This window comes from Acyrthosiphon pisum, chromosome A1, assembly GCF_005508785.2.
Source record: "Acyrthosiphon pisum isolate AL4f chromosome A1, pea_aphid_22Mar2018_4r6ur, whole genome shotgun sequence".
Classification (NCBI taxonomy): domain Eukaryota; kingdom Metazoa; phylum Arthropoda; class Insecta; order Hemiptera; family Aphididae; genus Acyrthosiphon; species Acyrthosiphon pisum.
In genome coordinates, this window is record NC_042494.1 from 78303856 (window position 1) to 78323767 (window position 19912).

General features: G+C 26.9%; 2 protein-coding genes across 5 annotated transcripts; one reads left to right on the forward strand and one right to left on the reverse strand.

Annotated features, from left to right (window-relative positions):
- Nucleotides 1–13940, forward strand: LOC100163276 (stress-activated protein kinase JNK). Of its 3 annotated transcripts, XM_003242827.4 has the most exons (9): nt 1–265; nt 10218–10483; nt 11203–11395; nt 11453–11582; nt 11659–11856; nt 11928–12062; nt 12145–12274; nt 12348–12506; nt 12681–13940. In XM_003242827.4, the coding sequence occupies exons 3-9, from the start codon at nt 11226–11228 to the stop codon at nt 12950–12952; spliced, it is 1194 nt and encodes a 397-aa protein (XP_003242875.1). In that variant the 5' UTR covers nt 1–265; nt 10218–10483; nt 11203–11225; the 3' UTR covers nt 12953–13940. The 3 variants fall into 3 exon arrangements, with proteins under 3 accessions (XP_003242875.1, XP_001945460.2, XP_016657935.1); XM_001945425.3 differs by lacking the exon at nt 11203–11395; XM_016802446.2 differs by lacking the exon at nt 1–265 and having other exon boundaries at nt 10373–10483; nt 11166–11395.
- A 3757-nt stretch (nt 13941–17697) lies between these two features.
- LOC100574329 (small integral membrane protein 4) lies at nt 17698–18505 on the reverse strand. Of its 2 annotated transcripts, none has more exons than XM_003242828.3 (2): nt 18180–18505; nt 17698–18108 (listed from the first exon to the last, which is right to left on the reverse strand). In XM_003242828.3, exons 1-2 carry the CDS (start codon nt 18245–18247, stop codon nt 17964–17966), a joined length of 213 nt encoding a protein of 70 aa, XP_003242876.1. In that variant the 5' UTR covers nt 18248–18505; the 3' UTR covers nt 17698–17963. The 2 variants fall into 2 exon arrangements, with proteins under 2 accessions (XP_003242876.1, XP_016657946.1); XM_016802457.1 differs by having other exon boundaries at nt 18180–18502.
- Between the last annotated feature and the right edge of the window lie 1407 nt (nt 18506–19912).

Below are 19912 nucleotides of genomic sequence, written 5' to 3' on the forward strand. Positions count from 1 at the left end.
GTGTTTGTCGGTCAGTCGGTGATGAATTGTTGCTGAGAAAAATTCTATATTTTTTTGCTAAAAAGCCAAAAATCCGAGTTTATGCCTAAACCGGAGTATAGTTTTTGTTTATTCAAAATTTATCTAAAATAATTAATGTTTCAATGAGTGAACTAACATTTTATTGATTATTACCTTTCATAAAAAGTGTTTTTGTATAGTACTCTTATCAGTAATCACCATCAATCATTACGGTTTGGATATTGTGAATTAATCAACATTTGAGGTATTTAGTATTTATTTATTGTTAATACGTATATATATTTATTTATTTCTAGTTTCTACATTAATTGTATTTACTTATTTAGCCCATTGCAAACTTATATTCTTTCAATCTATCCATTAAAATAGGTCCATAAAAAAAAATAAGTACTTGAAATAATATTGTTAAAATTGGAAACTAGTTATTCATAAATTCTAATACTTTAAATATCAGCCATACTGACAGACGTTTTTTGTTAATAATTAATTATTTGGGATGTTATTAATATAATTAAGGATTAAATCATTAGTCATTGCTGATAAAGCTTTTTACAAAGTGTACACCATTAATGCATGTCATATAAGTACTAAGTCGTCTGATGCCTTCTTTTGAAATTAAATTTTTTATGCAGGTATCTGAATAGTTAAACATTTGATCTAGGTAATTGCTTTACTTAATGTCTAATATTAATTTTTGCTCTATACATTTTTCAACATTATGTTATGTGTTCAGTAATATGTCATAACTGTCTTATGTTTAAAATCTATTTAAAAATGTATCTAATATTTCTAGGTTATTATAGTATATATACTTATTTCTTATGTGGGGGCCACACTGAACAAGAAAACAAAATAACTATGTGGATCCCGCATTATACCTAGTGGTTATGTAGATTTTGCCTAGGTAACTCATGATTTAAATTTTGACTTAACACTCAACAGTATGAACTCCCCTAGTCAGACTGCCCTTAGTATATTGGTATCAACATTATCAAAATCATAGTTACTGAATGAAGAACTTAAGCAATATATATGGTTGGTTTGTTAGTTAGTTCTTTGCATCTCCTTTGAAAATATCGGTTTTGTCGCTGCATCAGTTTGTACAATCATATCTACTTATGTACTTAGTATACTACCAAAATATAAAATTTAGAAAGAATTGTTAAGTTAAATTGGCTTCAATAAACTTAAACAATCTTGGCTTCCAAATTCTAGTCTTACTTTACTATAAGTATTAGAGATGTTCTGAGTAGAAAATATGGTACTAAGCCAGGTACTGAGTAAAATTGTTTATACTAACCGGGTATCGAGTATTGGCCGAGTAAAATTTAAATTACTAACCAGGTATCGAGTATTGGCCGAGTAAAAATGTTTAACACTACTTATATTAGTATTAAAGTATCAACTAACAATTACTGTCTAAGAAATTATTAATAATATAATTTAAGTCTTTTAAACAGTAAACACGAGATTTATTTTTGTAATTCATAGAAGAAAAACATGATTTGTTTATAATCAACTGGCTATTGTAAATCGGTTCAGTTATTCCAATATGTAACAAAATAAATTATAATTCATTACCCTAGAACTTTAGATTTTCCCGTTATATTAATTATAGGTATGTATATATTTATAAATAGATTATCAGTTTTTGCCATTGGATATGAGTCGAGCAGGGGCGTCATTTCAGTTTTTTTTCTGGGTGTGCAAACTTTTAGGCAGGCCAATTTTGACAATTCACCAGGCCATTAAAAAATATATATATTTATATATATATATAAATGTAGGAAACCTATGCAAACCTATGTAAATATTCTTTCCTTTCCTTTTATAATTCTAATTGAAACTCATAACGACTAATGCAACTTTTAAATAGCTAGCAATTCAAAGAATTAAAAGCTTATAAGCAGTTAAAGCAACCAGCTAATGTCATTACTGTTCATATATAAAAACTTAAAATATATATATTTTATACTACCTATATATGAAAACATGTATAAGTTAATTATGACGGCGCATTGGAGTATTAATGGCAGGCCAATTGTTAACATTTTTTAAGTTAGTGGTGCCATTGCACACCCTGCCCCCCCCCCCCAAATGACGCTCCTGGAGTCGAGTAAAAATGTAGTATTTTGCCGGGTGCCGAGTAGCGACTGGGTAAAAATGTGGTATTACGCCGGGTACCGAGTAATAGCCGGGTAAAAATGTAGGTATTACGCCTTGTACCGAGTAAACCGAGTCTTGAATATGATATCTAATACCCGGCCATCGAGTAATTGCCGGGTACCCGGAACATTTCTAATAAGTATATCATACTTGCTATATCATGGCTAATAAATAAAACAAAAATAAATTGTTTATTTGAGATACTTTTAATATTTATACACAATATTTGCTACAAGAAATTAATCAAAAATAATTATTTCAATCATAGTATACAAATAAACATGCAATGTATACCAGCAGTACACATCTGCAAAAAAATATTACTACTTACTATTTTAACATTATTAAACTAAAATAAAGATGAATAACCATCCTAAGTTATGCAATGCATAATATTATGTAGGTATTTATTTAATTTAGTACTCAAATTGTTTGACGACTTTAATATCCAGAATTATGATTTAAATTAAGCCGCCTAAATACAAAAAAGCATCTATGTTACAATATCTAATTAGTACCTATATTATTATTATATTATTATTGGTTAAGAGGAACTAACACTAACATTTTTTGTCTCCGTTTTACAAGTGCGCAACATAGCAAATTTACGCTCGGCAGATCACGTTTAGCTCCGTTCGTTTAAAAATTAGAGGGAATCAATTTATTATTATGAAACTTAATAGTAAGAATTATTATCTGTGTTTGTATGTGGGTTTTTTTACAATTGTTCAATTGTTTAGCAAGTTATGCGTGTATAATAAAGCATAAATTAAAAATGCTCAATTAAAAACTGAAGTATAGTAAACAACCATCTACAAACACAGATAATTTTCTTACCATCAAGTTTCATAAGAGTTTGGTTCACTCTAATTTTTAATCTAACAAAGCTAAACATGATCTGCTGATTTGCAATATTACGCACTTGTAAAACGGAGGCCACAAATACCAATGTTACGTCTTCTTAATAGTTAATACAAACAATATTGTGAGTTTTCTCCATACCATCTCACCTTAATGTTTTGTTAAATACTCCAGTTAGTTATTATATATAAGACTTTAGTAGGTACCTATAGTTAATTATTATTTAAATTTTTTTATTGTATTTAATAAAAAAGATCAAAGTACATATTATAATATATCACCGTATATATAATATGTAATTTAATAAATCTACATAATATACTTAATTCACAATAATCTTCATGTTGCTCTTTGGAAACAATATATTAAGATACTCAGTTACCTGTATAGTTGAATGTATCAAAGATGTATTATTTCAAGTAGTAGAAGACTAAATTAGAATATTTTATTAATTCTAAATTTGTATGGAAGTATTAAGTGCAGTATTCTACTATCAACACTAATAAAGACAATAAATTCAATACTACAGAGAAATTGCATATGATATTGTGTGTTAGGTTTATTGCAATAGGGAATATATTTATTAATATAGAATATGGCTGATCCTTGGTTTGAAAATTATTATGGTGATTTGATGTAATCTTTAAGTGTTTAGACATTTAAAATTAATTAGTTTATGTTTTTATAGTCAGGTTTTATGATTATGATTATTAGTTGATAATGTTGATACTTTATTTACTATATCTACTATATAAATGTTATATAAGTATATAGGTACCTAGGTGTTTCTTTTAGGATATTTACCTTATTAAATTTCATAATCTATTGATTAAAATAACAAATTATATAGGTATTTCAAAATATTGCTTATAACTTATATGTTAGTACTTTTAGAAATAGGGTGTATGTGTTATTTATGTAGGTATAAACACACAATATGGCTGTATGGTCGCTGGTGTCCACATGTTATACAAAATATGTTTACAATGTATTGAGAATGATATGTTAAAAACTGATAACTGGATCTTTCATCCACATATTATGTTGTGCCTGTCTTTAAAAAGTACAATATAATCCATTTTATTGTGATTTTTAACATTAGAGTGAACTGACCTATTATATAATTTAAAAGTAAGATTATTATTGAGGACTTCACGTGAGAATTTTAATATTTTATTTTTGCTATATAAGTTATGATAATTTTAAAATATATATCTTTTCTAGTATTTAAAATGATTAAAACATGCTCCAAAATTAAAATACCAAAAAAAACCAAAGTGGGGCCCTTGAAAATATTATATTAAAAATTCTTATAGAAGTCAAAATTCGCTCACATGTAAAAAAAAATTGACTGAGTAAAATTGATTACCTATTCTAAACGTACAATGTAACAACGTCATTATAACATTCTCTAAAGGCTAGTAACATTTCCTTTCAAATAGCCAACAACAGTGGCGTAATTTCAATTTTTAATGGAGGGGGCAAAAGTTTTGACTAGCCCAAATGAGTAACTTAGAAAACAACCGCTCGCAAGCCCATATTAAAATATTATGTTCCTTTTCCTTCATAAAACACACATACATACCAACTTTCATGTACGTCCCGCATGCTACTAATTATAAATATATTCCATCAATTAATTAGTAATTACCAATTTATTATTGTGACAATAATTTCTTAGTTCCTACACTATATAATATTTTCTAAACATGTTTAAATATATTCATGTTTTTGTGCTAATAAAATAAAATGTATTTTATTTTATTGTAATATGTTTTATAAATTACTGCTAATTGAATTTTACAAAGGTAGAAACATAATAGAATTATGTAACAAACAGTCAGTACCGCATTTAAACATTTTGTGCCGGGTGCGAAAAAAATTTGCCGTCCCCGAAAGGGGCCTTATCATGGAAAATATGGGAGATAGATCCTCATATACCTTTTAGATTTTGAGTAAAAAAAAGAATATTTGTTTTACAATAATGTGTGATTTTAAAAATATTATTTAATAATTTCATTATCTATCCTCCTCCAAGTTGTTTTATGTCTTTTAACAAAGTTTGTTTACGGTTTTGATATCCACTTAACTTTTTTGTTGCAGCCATAATTGAAATACTATAAAACAATTATATAATAAATAATCAACAAAGCCGAGTAATAAGTAGTTCTATTATTAGGCATATTAATAATTCTCAAACGCTGATAGCTATAAATACATTAGTTGTTTTAATTTCAAACAGCATAATACATTAATATTATCTAATACTACTGTTATTCAGATAATTTCAATTTTAAGTTTTAAAAATTCACAAGGATACAAATTTCCGACCACAAAATTTTGGCACCCCCAAAATACTAGCGCCTGGGGCAGTTGCAGCCAGTGCTCCCTCTAAATGCGGCCCTGATAACAAAATGTTTACAAGATAAGTATTAAGGGGATTCGATACCGTCATTTTCTGTTTTTGTCTAACACACACGTGACATAAGATTTTAGACTGGTTCTTTGCCAATCATACCAATTGATCTAATGAAGCGATAAGAATTTTAAAAACAGATTTGAATTTGTTGTCAAGTCTACTTGAAATCGACTTTCCCACATTTTTGATTTTTTGATTTTAACTTCTCCAAAAATTAAAATACGACAATTTTTCCATATGACATTTATAGGAATTTAGGGACTAATATCAAACATGTGAGAAGGTCGATTTCAAGTAGACTTGACGAAAAATTCAAATCTGTTTTCAGAATTCTTATCGCTTCAATAGATCAATTGGAATGTTTGGCAAAAAAACACGTCTAATATACTGTCGCGCATGTGTTAGACAAAAACAGAAAATCACGGTATCGAATCCGGAATCCCCTTAAGAGGACGCTACACGGCCATTTATTGTCTCAGCCTTACAGATAATCAAACTTATGTCTGTAACTGATGTAATTAAATATTGTTTTTTGTTGCAATTTGGAAAAATACATTTTTAAGCATAAATTAATGATGTCTTATTTTACCCGTTGAAAATGTATTCATGCACAAGCTAATTCCTAATGTTTAATAAATAAAATAACTTGGTAAGTACTTGAAATAATACAATAAAGTATTCTAAAACTATAAATAATAATAAATAAAACAAATTAACAATATAATATCATGAGTCATGAGGCCAAGTATTGGTTTTGCAATGTTAAATAAAAGTGTCATTGTTGTTTTGACGTTATGGAGATAATAATTTCAACTTTAAATGTTTTAAATTACAATTTGGATCTAGTTGGTAGTTTGGGGAGTTAAAAGTAATCGTAGTTCTAACTAATCTAACTTCTAATTAAAATAATTAGGAAAACTTATCAACAAATTACGGAAAATGAGAAAAATTCCATAACCACCACTTTATTGATAAAATAAATGTTGTTTTTTTGTTGCATTTCAAAAATAAAAACTTGACCAAAATGTTTGATTTTTCTTAACATGATACATTTTCAAAATATTTTTGCTCATTTTTAGTTTTTCAATTCGTTTTTATCTGTAAGATTACAGTTTTTTAGTTGTAATTGAAACTTTTTGCCAAGACGTGTATTATTTTTTTCTATGTACAATGAAATTTTTAAAATATCTAGACTAATCTTTAACTATGTACACTACGATTCTTTTCACACAATTTCGTCGGTATTGACTTCGGTGTGTTAAAATTTAGAGTAAATTGACCTATTATAAAATTAAAAGGTATGATTATTAGGTAGGTAAGATCTAAACAACTTCGTGGGATTTTTATTATATTTTTATGTTAAAGCGAGTTATGAGTATTTTAACTTTTAAGATGTACAAACAATTAACATTTTTAAAATATTCATACCTCACTTAAAAATTAAAATATAATAAAAAAAAACCATGAGGTTACCTAAATAATAATCTTACCTTTGAATTTTATAAGAAGTCAATTCACTTTCATTTTTAAACTATCAGAGTTAAACGTGATATTATGCTGAGCGTAAAATTCGCTATGTTACGCACTTGTAAGAGACAGATAACACATGCGGGTGCCACGTCCTCTTTACATTATATAGCTATTAATATGTAATGTATGCCGTATTACGGTGTTTTTGTCTTTTTGGCACAAATAAAATGATAGAATATTAGTTTTAACTAGTCTAATCATAGAAAAATAAATTACTATAATATAAATATATAATACAATCTTTAGAAATATAGGTAACGATATCCGTCTCCACGGCTCGAAATAATTTTTCATTTGCAATATTATTTATCATTAAATTAAAATTTAACAGATCTCTTTTACTGTGACCTACTCAATGATGAGGTACATACGAAACCTTTACGATACTCTAGTGACTTCCCCGGATGTTAAAATACTTATTGTTTTAATATAAAATTTGTAAAACAAAAATACGTCGTTTTATTTTTGCAATAAAAACAATTTTTCAACTTAATCTAAAATGTACTTAGTTACAAATATTATTAACTATTTCACTAGATAAAATTAAATTTTTGAAATTTTTTTTTGTTATTTATAAATTTCCCACCCAGCTGCTTGAATGGTTGATTTCCATTATACAGAACTGTTTTATGGTTTCAAATATTCTCGCATATAATTTTACTTTTTGATGTATCTAGCGTTATAGTTTTGATTGTTAAAAATAAATATTGTTGGGAATGTACAGTTATTAAAAGTCCGACTTTAACACGATATATTGCAGCGATGGCGTAAATTCGCATTTTGTTTTCCTCTATAATCATTAATCTTTATATTGTTATACATTTCAGCTGTTAATTATTTCCTAGATTATTACTATTCTTAATTTTACACCGTAGTAAAATTTAACATTATACCTACATTTTATCGTATTCTTTTTGTAAAAATGCATTTTTAACACAATTAAATTTAAAATATTATGTATTCGTGATAATTTTGATTGATTTCTAAGATAGCTTAGATATTTTTTTAGACTAGAAAAGAATATGTGAAATGTCCTAGAATGTCCTAGCTTGATGTCCTACCTAAGGTTTACTACTATTAACCACAGGAAAATAGTGATAGTTTAAAGTTATATGACTTTATTATAATATGATGTTATTGTCTTTAGTTATTATAGAATTATTTTACAAAATATTTACGTTATTATATTGAGTAATTCAAAACAAATTCGAATTAATTTTCAATATGTTTTTTACTACCACATAATCAAAATAACCACAGTATCAATTTCTTGATTCTAATAAAGTAATGGAAATGTAATAAGGCTCCTAAAGCCTGGAAATTGATGGGAGGAGCCATATTCTGACTTTGTATTGATCCTTTCTGTTGTGTGTATACAAATGCGTACAGTAGTCACACCCTAACCATACTCCTACGCAATATTTTTTGCCCGTATAATACATATACATATATATATCGCTTATAGCTGCATTGGAAAATCGTTTAGTGAATATATTTTGTATGTTGTAAATTATTTATGATAAATAAATGATGTATTTTCGTATAGAATAATAACTCATTAGATACAAATATTCAATTATATTTTTTAGCAAAGATATTTAAAATATATTGTACCTATTAGTTATTACATATAAGTATAATGTAGAATGATGTATAATGACTACCTTGATCTAACCCCGGATTTAATTTTTGTATATTTGACTATACAATTTAAAGGTTCTTTTTTTATGTATATTACCAATGAACTTGTCTTTTAAAGCATAATGTTTTTAATGTTTTACGTATAAATTACAAACTTAATACTTAGAAAATTCTATGTTCCATATTCCACATTCCAAAATGTTATTTATTCGATTTTCTTTGTAGTTAGTTAGAGCATACGTACCAGATACCTTAAAAGTTAGTTAAATAACAGTTTCAATCGATATCATTATTCATAAAATAATTATTTTAAAAAGTACTATAGTTGAAGTTAAAAATACATTTATTTTTTTATTCAACAAAATTTTAAAATTTTATTTTCACAATTTGTATTTACATGTTATACAATGAGTAAATTGGATGGGAGTTTATTGACGTGAAAGTGAAACCGCCCATTGATGGCAGTCCGTAAAAATCTATTTATGCATAAAATTATGCAACACAGATTCAACAAATGACATGTATTTATTACATATTTTCAGTCTTTTAAATAGTTTAAAATTGTCTATGATTTAACCCCTAATGAATACCATATACCTAATTTATTCAGAACAATATATATTAAAAAAAAACTAGTTTCTCTCAAACCAATGTAACAATGTTTAGCTGCTTAGTCTTACAAGCATATTATAAAAATATCACAGTTATCAGCACAGTTTGCTGTATAGTTAATATCTAGGCAGGTAATAATACTTAATGAATAGGTAAAAAATAAATAGGGCGGTGACAACTCATTTTAATATCTAGGTAAAACATTTAACGTAAGACTCATTATTTTAAAAATGATTAACGTTTTGAAAATATTTTTTACATGGTTTCAAGTAGTCACAAAGAAACAAATACTTAAATACTTATAAGTTATAATTGCAACTGGTAATGTAATGCCCTATAAAACCCTAAAAAAAAACTTTAATGCCCTAAAACTTCTAAATAATGCACTAAAAAAATGCAGGTAAATAGTTTTTATTTTTAATAAATTGTAAATAGAGTTTTCCATACTTTACCAGCCCACTTACAAACTGGCGGCCCTTGGGTACGTTCTTATTTCATGCATAGTTTTTTTTATTTAATAGTCTCCATTTCTTCAACCTTTAACTATTAATATATTTTTAGTCAGCGCAGCCTCTCATGACTTCAATGGCCCAAAATTGTCGCGGCCCACCAAGTTATATTCGATAACTCGCCAGGCTAATCCGACCCTGATAATATACTTTATTTAGTTATTTTTACTTGGAAATAGAAATTAAAAAAAAAAAAACAAGGTAATAGTTTCCCTTTGAGATTTTTCTGTTTCTTTTTATGTTTTTTGTAATTATCTCAATACATTATCTTAACTTATACTTACTAGTACTTTATCTAATGCCAAAAATGATTTGTTGATCAATGAACGTTTTCAACTTTTTTTTGTGATTGCAAACTGTTGACTATATGAATATATTAAAATATTAATATATTGAAAAATTAACTTAAATGAAAAAATGTTTGGTAATATATTTTTATGTGTTTATTTTGGTTGCAGATCTTAAACCTTATTTAAATAAGTGAACAAATTTCAAAGTTACTTCAAGTAAAACCATATTTCATATACTGTGTGAATTTTATTTCTGATCATTTTGGCTTCTAAGAACAAAACTTCAGTCGTATGCCTCATATTAACCCTAGGATGACATCTAGAGTGTCCTCCTCCATTTTCTTTACAGTGGAGGTGGGCGATACAAAGTTCACTATTTTGAAACGATATCAAAATTTAAAACCAATTGGATCTGGAGCACAAGGCATAGTTTGGTAAGCATATTCTAATAAATTCTCAAATCGGTATGGCATGTTTATTTTTATATTATGTAGTAAATATGATTTAATTATTATTATTTATTAGATTTTGTTTATAGTTGTTAGACACCAATATATTATGTTTACAGTTAACAAATATATATTGTTTCACGCAGTTCATAAAATATTATTTATAAATTAACTGCTGTAAATTATAATTAGTATTTCTATGTATTAAACATAAAAAATATATTTTATTTACATCACAATGTATAAATAAAAATTGTGTAGATATAAAATATATACATTTTCTAAGTACAGTTAATTAATTTAATAAAAAATTAAATGCAATAATATACCTATTTAATTTTAAAAACTATTTAAATTGTTTTTAAAATATATAATACATAAATTAGTTATTGGTTAATAACATTGATAGATAATAGCTCCATGAGATTTAGTCTCAATTTAATAAAAGTTAAGTTAAACATTTTACTACACTTTTTAACTTTGTTGATATTGTAATTAAATATATTACTTATAAGATAAATCTGTTCATATTTTGCGCTGTATGTTAATTTAGATGGTGTAGTTAGTCTGTTAAAAATTATTATTTCAGACACATTTTTTTTTTTAAAGCATGAATAGCATGAATGTATTATTATAATTTTATGTTATTTATATTTTTTTTCTGTAGTTGCACTATTTTTTTTTTGTTTTTGTGTATGGTAAAGTTGAATTTGAGGTGTTCCACAAAATGCTCGGAACACAATCAAGGTTTGTCCAAAGACCTCAAAATAAACCAGACACTATGACTGAATTAGCTGATATGTTCTACACTTTAGTGTTTGGTGATACTGAATTTTCAGTTCCCAGACGATATGTTGATCTTGTACCCAAAGGTTTAGGTGCCCAGGGCATGGTGGTGTAAGTACTAAGACATTTTTAATGGTAGTGATTTACCTAATTTTTAATTTCTTATAGTGCGGCCATGGATACTATTACTCAACAAAGTGTTGCTATTAAAAAACTATCCAGACCATTTCAAAATGTAACGCATGCAAAAAGAGCATATAGGGAGTTCAAACTTATGAAATTAGTGAATCATAAAAATGTATGTATCATAAATTAAATTAATAATAGGATGTATAATAAGTGATATATAAGTATTCCATTTTTTTAATTACTAGATTATTGGTTTACTAAATGCCTTCACACCACAAAGAACATTAGATGATTTTCAAGATGTGTATTTGGTAATGGAACTCATGGATGCTAATCTATGCCAAGTAATCCAAATGGACCTTGATCATGAACGAATGTCATATCTTTTATATCAAATGTTATGTGGAATTAAACATTTACACTCAGCGGGAATTATTCATAGAGTTTGTATTTTAATTATTTAATAACTTTTTTGATTAATGGTTTAGATTCTAGTTAAACATTATTATTTTAGGACCTTAAACCTAGTAATATTGTTGTGAAATCTGACTGCACCTTAAAGATTTTGGATTTTGGATTAGCTCGAACAGCTGGAACTACATTTATGATGACCCCATATGTCGTTACTAGATACTACCGTGCTCCAGAGGTAAATATTATTTATTGTATTATTATTTTTAATCGTAAGCTAAGTAATACTAATAAAACTGTATTTGTGGTATCTATTTTAGGTAATTTTAGGCATGGGTTATAAGGAAAACGTTGATATTTGGTCAGTAGGTTGTATTATGGGTGAGATGATAAGAGGTGGCGTATTGTTTCCTGGAACTGATCATATAGATCAATGGAATAAAATTATAGGTAGGTTAAAATATTTTCATCAGCAGTATTTTTACTAATAATAATATAATTTAAATATTCATTTTAACTATAGAACAATTGGGCACACCATCACAAGAATTTATGAGAAGGTTACAACCAACTGTGAGAAATTATGTAGAAAATAGACCTCGTTATCCAGGTTATTCATTTGATCGATTATTCCCTGATGTACTATTTCCATCAGATTCCTCTGAACATAATAAACTAAAAGGTAATATTGTTATTTTTATAATCGACAAATAATGAATTAATTGTGTATAAATCTACAAAAAGAATAATATTTTTTAAATTTTGAAGGGGTTAACGCTTATTTACTACTAATAATTTATGTACCTAATAAATTCAAAATTAAATTTTACTAATACTAAACTGTTATATAATATAGCAAGCCAAGCACGTGACCTTTTGTCTCGAATGCTAGTTATTGATCCAGAAAAGCGTATATCTGTTGACGATGCATTGCTACATCCATATATAAATGTTTGGTATGATGAAAGTGAAGTAAATGCACCAGCACCAGGACCATGGGACCATTCAGTAGATGAACGTGAACATACTGTTGATCAATGGAAAGAGCTTATCTATCAAGAAGTTATGGAGTATGATCCAACTACTGCAGCAGCAGCTTCTGCTAATGAACCACAACCGATCCGATAAACTCCACTGGCATAGTTTACCTCCGTCCAATGTCTGACAACTGTGTCATAAGTATAGTATTAATAAAGTTGTAGGTATAGTCTTCCATAACTTGAAAGTAACTTACATTTTTAATTCCTTTTGAAATGGACGAAATTTCTACAAAAATGAAATCATTATGTAACTATAGCTGTACTTTATAAGTAAATTTTGAGAAAACTTATCCACATTTTGGAATTTTTTTACAGAAATTTTCTTATGAGAAAAAATATTCAAGATAAAACAAATTAGATATTAACGGTTGTGAGTTTTTTTTTTTTGTCTAATTAGAATGTTTAAATAAAATTAAGCTCGCTGTAAATTTATATAAATATATATATAAGGGCATCCCTATTAATCTGTAAATTAAGGTTTATACATAAGTAAATTATAAAATAATTATATATAGTATAAATAATGTAAAATCTTGACTATTCTCACCCTTGCAGACCAATTTGTGTCAGAATGTAAAATGTAATGTAGTTATATTTATATATGAGATACTTTTCTCTGTTTTTTTCCGTTAAACTTATGATTGGTAAAAACATTGATCTCAATATAAACTTATTACCTATTGTTTAACTAAATCTATTTTAAGTACAACAATTCTATGTTTTGATAGAAGCAGATAATCTTAATTTATTAGTAATATTCATTGCATATACCTTAATTTAGTCAATTGTTTTTCCACCATCTTTTATAATTAGTTGAATTTGAATTTTTGTCATACTAAATTTTATACGCACAGTTTAAAACTGCATTCTTAGGTCTGTAAGGGTAGATTTAAACTGTTGGGATGTTAAGCCTTTTTTTAGAACTAGGCTTATTAAGTACTGTAAAACTATAAATACCTTTGTATTGTATTGCTCATACAATCATGAGCTATGATATTTATATGAATATCAAAAATAATAATAATTAAATATTATTTATAATGAGAAAAAAAAATAAAAAAAAAATATAGATTATAGACTTGTTATTTATTTGATGAGTAAAATTATTAGAGGAAGGTTCATTTTAGTAGTTCAATATCATCTTAACAATACTAATGGACGTGAGCATTAAAAATGAAAATGAATAAAATAATATTTTATGTGACAATTATTATGAAATTGGTTTCTAGGTTGTTTGTAAAATCTTAAAGACTAGCAGGTACAGATGTAGAAATCTGATATGCGGGAAGGGGGGCTAAATTTTTTCAGAAATAAATACATTTATAATTTTAGTACATAAAAGATTATATTTTAAATAAATGGATTTTTAGACAGAACTAAAAATACATTTTGAAAGGAGGGAAGGCTAAAGCCCTCCTACGATTTTCAAAAATAAATAAATAAATTCAAATTTAAATAATTTTAAATAACTTGTTATGTTGCTGATTTTGAAACTGTTCAATTTTTTTTGCCTAAAGCATTATTTTGAAAGTTACGGACTTCCAAAGTTTGCGATTTTACATTTATATGGATGCGCAAAACATTACTTTTCTACCACGCAGTCTATAAAAAATTTTGATTTTTTTTTTTACGTATTTTATCAAGTTAAGAATGTGTAGATAGTTGATAAGAATAACACAATTGAAAGCCTGGGTTAAAAAAATAACTTCATGGAATCCGGACAACAAGAAACCACTGGGTCGAATCCAGAAGATATGACAAATAAAAGAGAACTAAGGGAAGATGTGGCAAATGGCCTAAATTAATCAGAAAAAAAAATTGCTATTTTATAACTCATTATTACTACATTTATATATATATATATTATTATTATTATTCTGCATATTAAATTATCTTTATGATAATAGAACAAGCTATATTAAGCTGTTTTGCAATTATCTTCAGGTAGACAACAGGCTAATTAGTATATTATTGTACTCTTGCCTGTTGAAGTAACATCAGTATATTATAGTGGCAAGCAGTGGCGTGCCGAACAGTCATTTTTTGAGGCAATTGGCTCAAGGGAAATTTGGGTGGGTGGGTGTGTTAGTGTAGATGTGCAACTTATACCTAAAAAAACTTAATAATATTTATTATTTTGAATAATAAAAAAAATAGTGAAAAAACTGTTGGTGGCGGGGAGGGGGATCAAATTGTATAGTTTGCCTCAGGTCTGCTTGTCAGTTCGGCACGCCATTGGTGGCAAGTGACTCGTTTTGCCTACAGACTCCGATCATCAAACTCGACCACTGCCGTAAAAATCATAGGGGCAGGCAGTGCACAGCACTGGGGACCGCAGGGGTGAAGGGCCCTTAGCAGATATACGTCAATTTTTTTTTTAATTTGATACATAATAATTTTGTTATTATCTTGTATTTAATTTCATATGACAAAATGTAAAAGCCTGGTCTGTCTAGTTGGTACTTTTGGGGGGTCAAAAGTAAAACTTTCCCTGTAGTTTTAAAAGCGAGGTGAAAAACAAAAGAAAAATTAAGGAAACCAGGAATTTTTTTTTTGTTTTTGGTGCAACTCTAAGACAAATTACCGCAGGTACTTTAAATTTTGACAAAATGTCCATATTATAGCAATTTCTATACACCATAACAGTTTCCAAATATATTGAATTATTTTGAGCTGTTTAGGAACATTTTCAATTTCCATTTTTTTTAGTTTTTTCTTCTATAAATATGAATCAAATTTTATTTGTTAATTGAAAATGCTTGAAATTTTAATAGAAGGTCTTAGTATATTGTTTCAAAGGCAGATGAAAAAAATCAAAAATATTTTTTTTCAAAGTTCAAATATTAACAAAATACGTAAACATTTGCAAATTATTTTTAGTTAGAAATTCATAAAAAATTTTATTTTTAAATCTAAGATTTGAAAATGTAATACAAGACTCATCATAAGTTTGTCTACCTTTTTCAAAAAACAAAATGTCTACAAGAAAGTCAAATTAAATTTTTATGAGCGTTTGAAATTCATATTTTTACATCATTTGATATTCACTCAATTTCTCATGAAACGATTTTCTTATTTTATTGTAATTAAAAAACAAATGACTGTAGATACTTGAAAATTTCACTGAATGTTTATATCAGCATTTTCTATATACGATAAAATTTTGAAAATAATTTGACTCTTTTTGAGCTGTTTACGGACATTATCAGTTTTATATTTTTTTAGTTTTTTTTTCTATAAATATCAATAAAGTTTTATCTGTTGAGACAAAAAGTGTAAAAAATTAATACAAGGCTTCTGATACATTGTTACAACAGCAGTTGAAAAATATTAAAAATACATAGGCACAATTTTTTTTTATAAGCATTTAAACATCAAATTTTGACAAAATTTATCAAATTTAAAATTGAATAATTATTTTTAGTTAAAAATGTATAAAACGTTCAACTCTTATAGCTAAGGATTGAAAATTTAAAACAAGGTTCCTCGTAAATAGGTTATATATAAATTACTTTAGTCACCTTAATGGCTTAATATCATCATAATAGGCTGATTGACCATTTTCACTTAGAATCGTTTTTCTTATTCAATGATATTATATCATTGAATTCAAATTTAACACCATCCGTTACAGTGACCCACTTGTAACCTACTGTACAGCAGAGCGACATCCACTTACCCACCTTTTTATTTCTGGTGTTACACAAAAACTAAAATTGTTATTTTTATATTTTATTTTAAATAAATTCAATATATCCACAAATACTATAAATCCTACCTAAGGAGTAAAAATTCCCATGGTGTGAAGTCAGTCCGACTTTTTTATGTAGAAGAAATAGGGGCCCATATGCATTTATTTGCACCTGGGTCTTTGACTCTCTAGTTACGGCACTGAACGTCCTCCGCATGACATTAAACTAGTGTTGTGGGCATGTGAACAAACGTAAAATCTTAAACTTTGGAAGACTATTTAGATTTACACCCACTTGCCCTCCTTTTTTATCTTTACTGCTTTAATACTTTTTTATTACCGCAAATCTAGTGGTTTACGGTTACTCCAATATTCCATGTAAAAGTTAACAAAATCTGTAATTTACTATTGTCTAATGAAAGATTTCAAACAATGTAGGAATAGTATTTAAAAATATTAAGATAATATTATGGTATACTTGAAATAATAAAATAGCTAATCCTAAAAATAGAATACAATTGTTGCATATTGCATAATGCATAATGAACAAAACTGTTGAATTATTCAAAAATTGTAGAACTTATTGAAGTAAAACTTCTTTCTTGAGGTGTGGGTGGAAAAAAATTTGGAATGAAAAATGAAACGACATATTTGTTTATGTTTTTGTCCATAGCAACCATTAATAATCAAAATGTCTATCATAAATTACATATTAAATCAATGACATTGCATATATATTAGTGGTTACGATTACCGAGTAAAAAGAAAGTAATGAGTAAAAATAAAGCAAAGGAATGTGAATATGGATTTACAAAAAAAATAAAACCAAATCAAGACCTTAACCTGAAACGAATAGGATGTTATTGATACAATACAGGAACCTCGGCCTGCCAAAAACAAATGCTAAACGTTGAAATACATAAAATCGATTGCAGTTAATAAACATAATTTTTTTTCTTTTTTAAATTAAATATTTTCAGTGTGAATTTTATGTGTTTTTTATTATTGTATTGATTTGTGTCACTCTCCCTAATTCACTTATAATTTCACGGGCTCAATTACTTATGAAAGAAGTTTTACTTCTCCAGAGTGTAATGGTGGGCTCACACACTCACTTTTTTTTTGGCATTCAAATCATTTAATTTTTTTTCAAATATTTTTATTTTTCATTATTCTATCTAATTATCGTTAAATAATAATCACAAAATGTCTTAGCTAAGTAATCTGCCAATCCATTATACTTTTAATTCTTTGGCAGCTTTAAGTTTTTCCATTTCTTTTTCTACATAATCTTCTAAATCATCCAATGGTTTGTATTGGTTATGAACTAGTTGTGATCCAAACATCATTGAGGTTATGGCCATTAGAGAAAATTTCACATAAGTAGCAATTGATATATTTCCAGACATTAGTGTTCCTCGTTAAATCTAATAGCAGCTATTTCTTTGGCTTGTTTACGTTTGTATACTTCATAAAAATTTACACCGAATGGACGCCAAGTTATCATCAAATACTCTAGACCAGCACCAGCAATCATGAATATCGGGATAGCTCTAAAAAAAAAACGGAATATTCTTAGTTAATAAATACTTATTTTTCATTAATTTAAAAAAAAAATAACTACCTGTAATATCCAAACCGTTTTCCAGGCAAATGGAATAAAAATCTACGAATCGAATTAATGATTCTCATTACTGAAAGTAATTTTCTTTTCGATTTGAGTGTACATCGCACATGTCATGTTACTTTTATTGCTCGGCCATTGTGCCGAAAAATTGTAGTTACTACAAATGTACAGGTATAATGGTTAGTATTGATGGTTTCAAAGAATAAACAACTAAGAAATTTACAATTTAATATTTATATATTATTACACTCATGTAATACCCATAAAAAATTACAAACTACAAAGTAAAAACTAAAAAAAAAAGCAAAAATCCGAATTTCTTATCTTCGTATAAAAACTGATAAGATATAATGATAATAAAACTAATAAAAGAGAATTATCTGATAATGTGTCTATCTCACGCACGATTTATATAGATGTATATTGATGTATTAGATGTATCTGGTATCATAGAGTTTACAATATATAGTATTCTTGTCTATGGAGTATACCACGGACTAAGATAGAGTCTATCTTAGTCCGTGGAGTATACTCTATGCATGAACATTAGAATCTCTAATGTTCATGACTCTATGATGTACATTATCTTAGTTCATGATTTAAGCCATGATATTATCATAGAATTTCATTTATTCTGTGATATTATACTGGTTACCACGATTTAAGATAATATATTATATATACATCATTTGAGAGGACGCCAATGCAGAAGTTAATTTAAAAGATGAAATATGATTTGGTATAATATTTTAAAGAACATTTGGAATTTAAAAAAAAACGAGCTAGTTATATTATAGTGATAACACGATCCTCCGAGCTGCCGCGATTGCCTCGTGTTTTTTCATACTATTAAATGCATGTCATGATTAAATGCAAAATGTCTTAAAAATTAAGAATTAAAATGCTATTTTTTTTAAAATTGAAATTAGTATTTACAATAACATTGAATAATAAAAAGTCTTTTTTAATCAAGTCGGTATAATAAATTGGAGCCTGTAATTATACATTACATTTGTATTTTAATCATTTGCAATATTTTATATCGAGTAGACATCAATTATAAAATATCGTGTATGTCACTTCTTTGGATATTTGCATCCTTCTTAAAATCTTTAAATTAAATTCAAACTATTATGGTTCTGCTCCTAATTTTAACAGTAGTCTAGAAGTGTGGAGTATTATTTTCTAGTGCTCATAAAAACTCTAAATACATATTTTTTACATTTTTTATTATATGATTAGGTATATTATTTATATTATAATATTATTCAATAATAGTTATCTTATAAGCTTCAAACTAATTTTGAAAAATTATTTAGTTTTTTTGATGTTTTCTTGTTTTAAGCAACTTGCTAATTTTTTTCTTTTGCAAGTGAAATTCTTGTATTGACATAATGCGTTTTGATACATTTGGTTAATATTTGACTGTGTATTCAGCAACCAACCTTTGTCAAAAATGTTGTTTATATATTTCTTCAATAACTATATATTATGTTAGAAAAATGTATATGAAGTTTTTAAATTGAAATGCAACATTGCAAACATGATCTTTTACCGGAACAGATATAGTTATATATATTTAGATATTTTAAAGTATAATCTAGTACAGTGCTTCTCAAATTTTTTTGACATGACGCTCTTTAAATTTAATGTAAAACTGTCAAGGCCCTTAATCAAATTATTAATTGTTTTTTCTAAATTAGGTATATACTAAAATTACATGTACTATT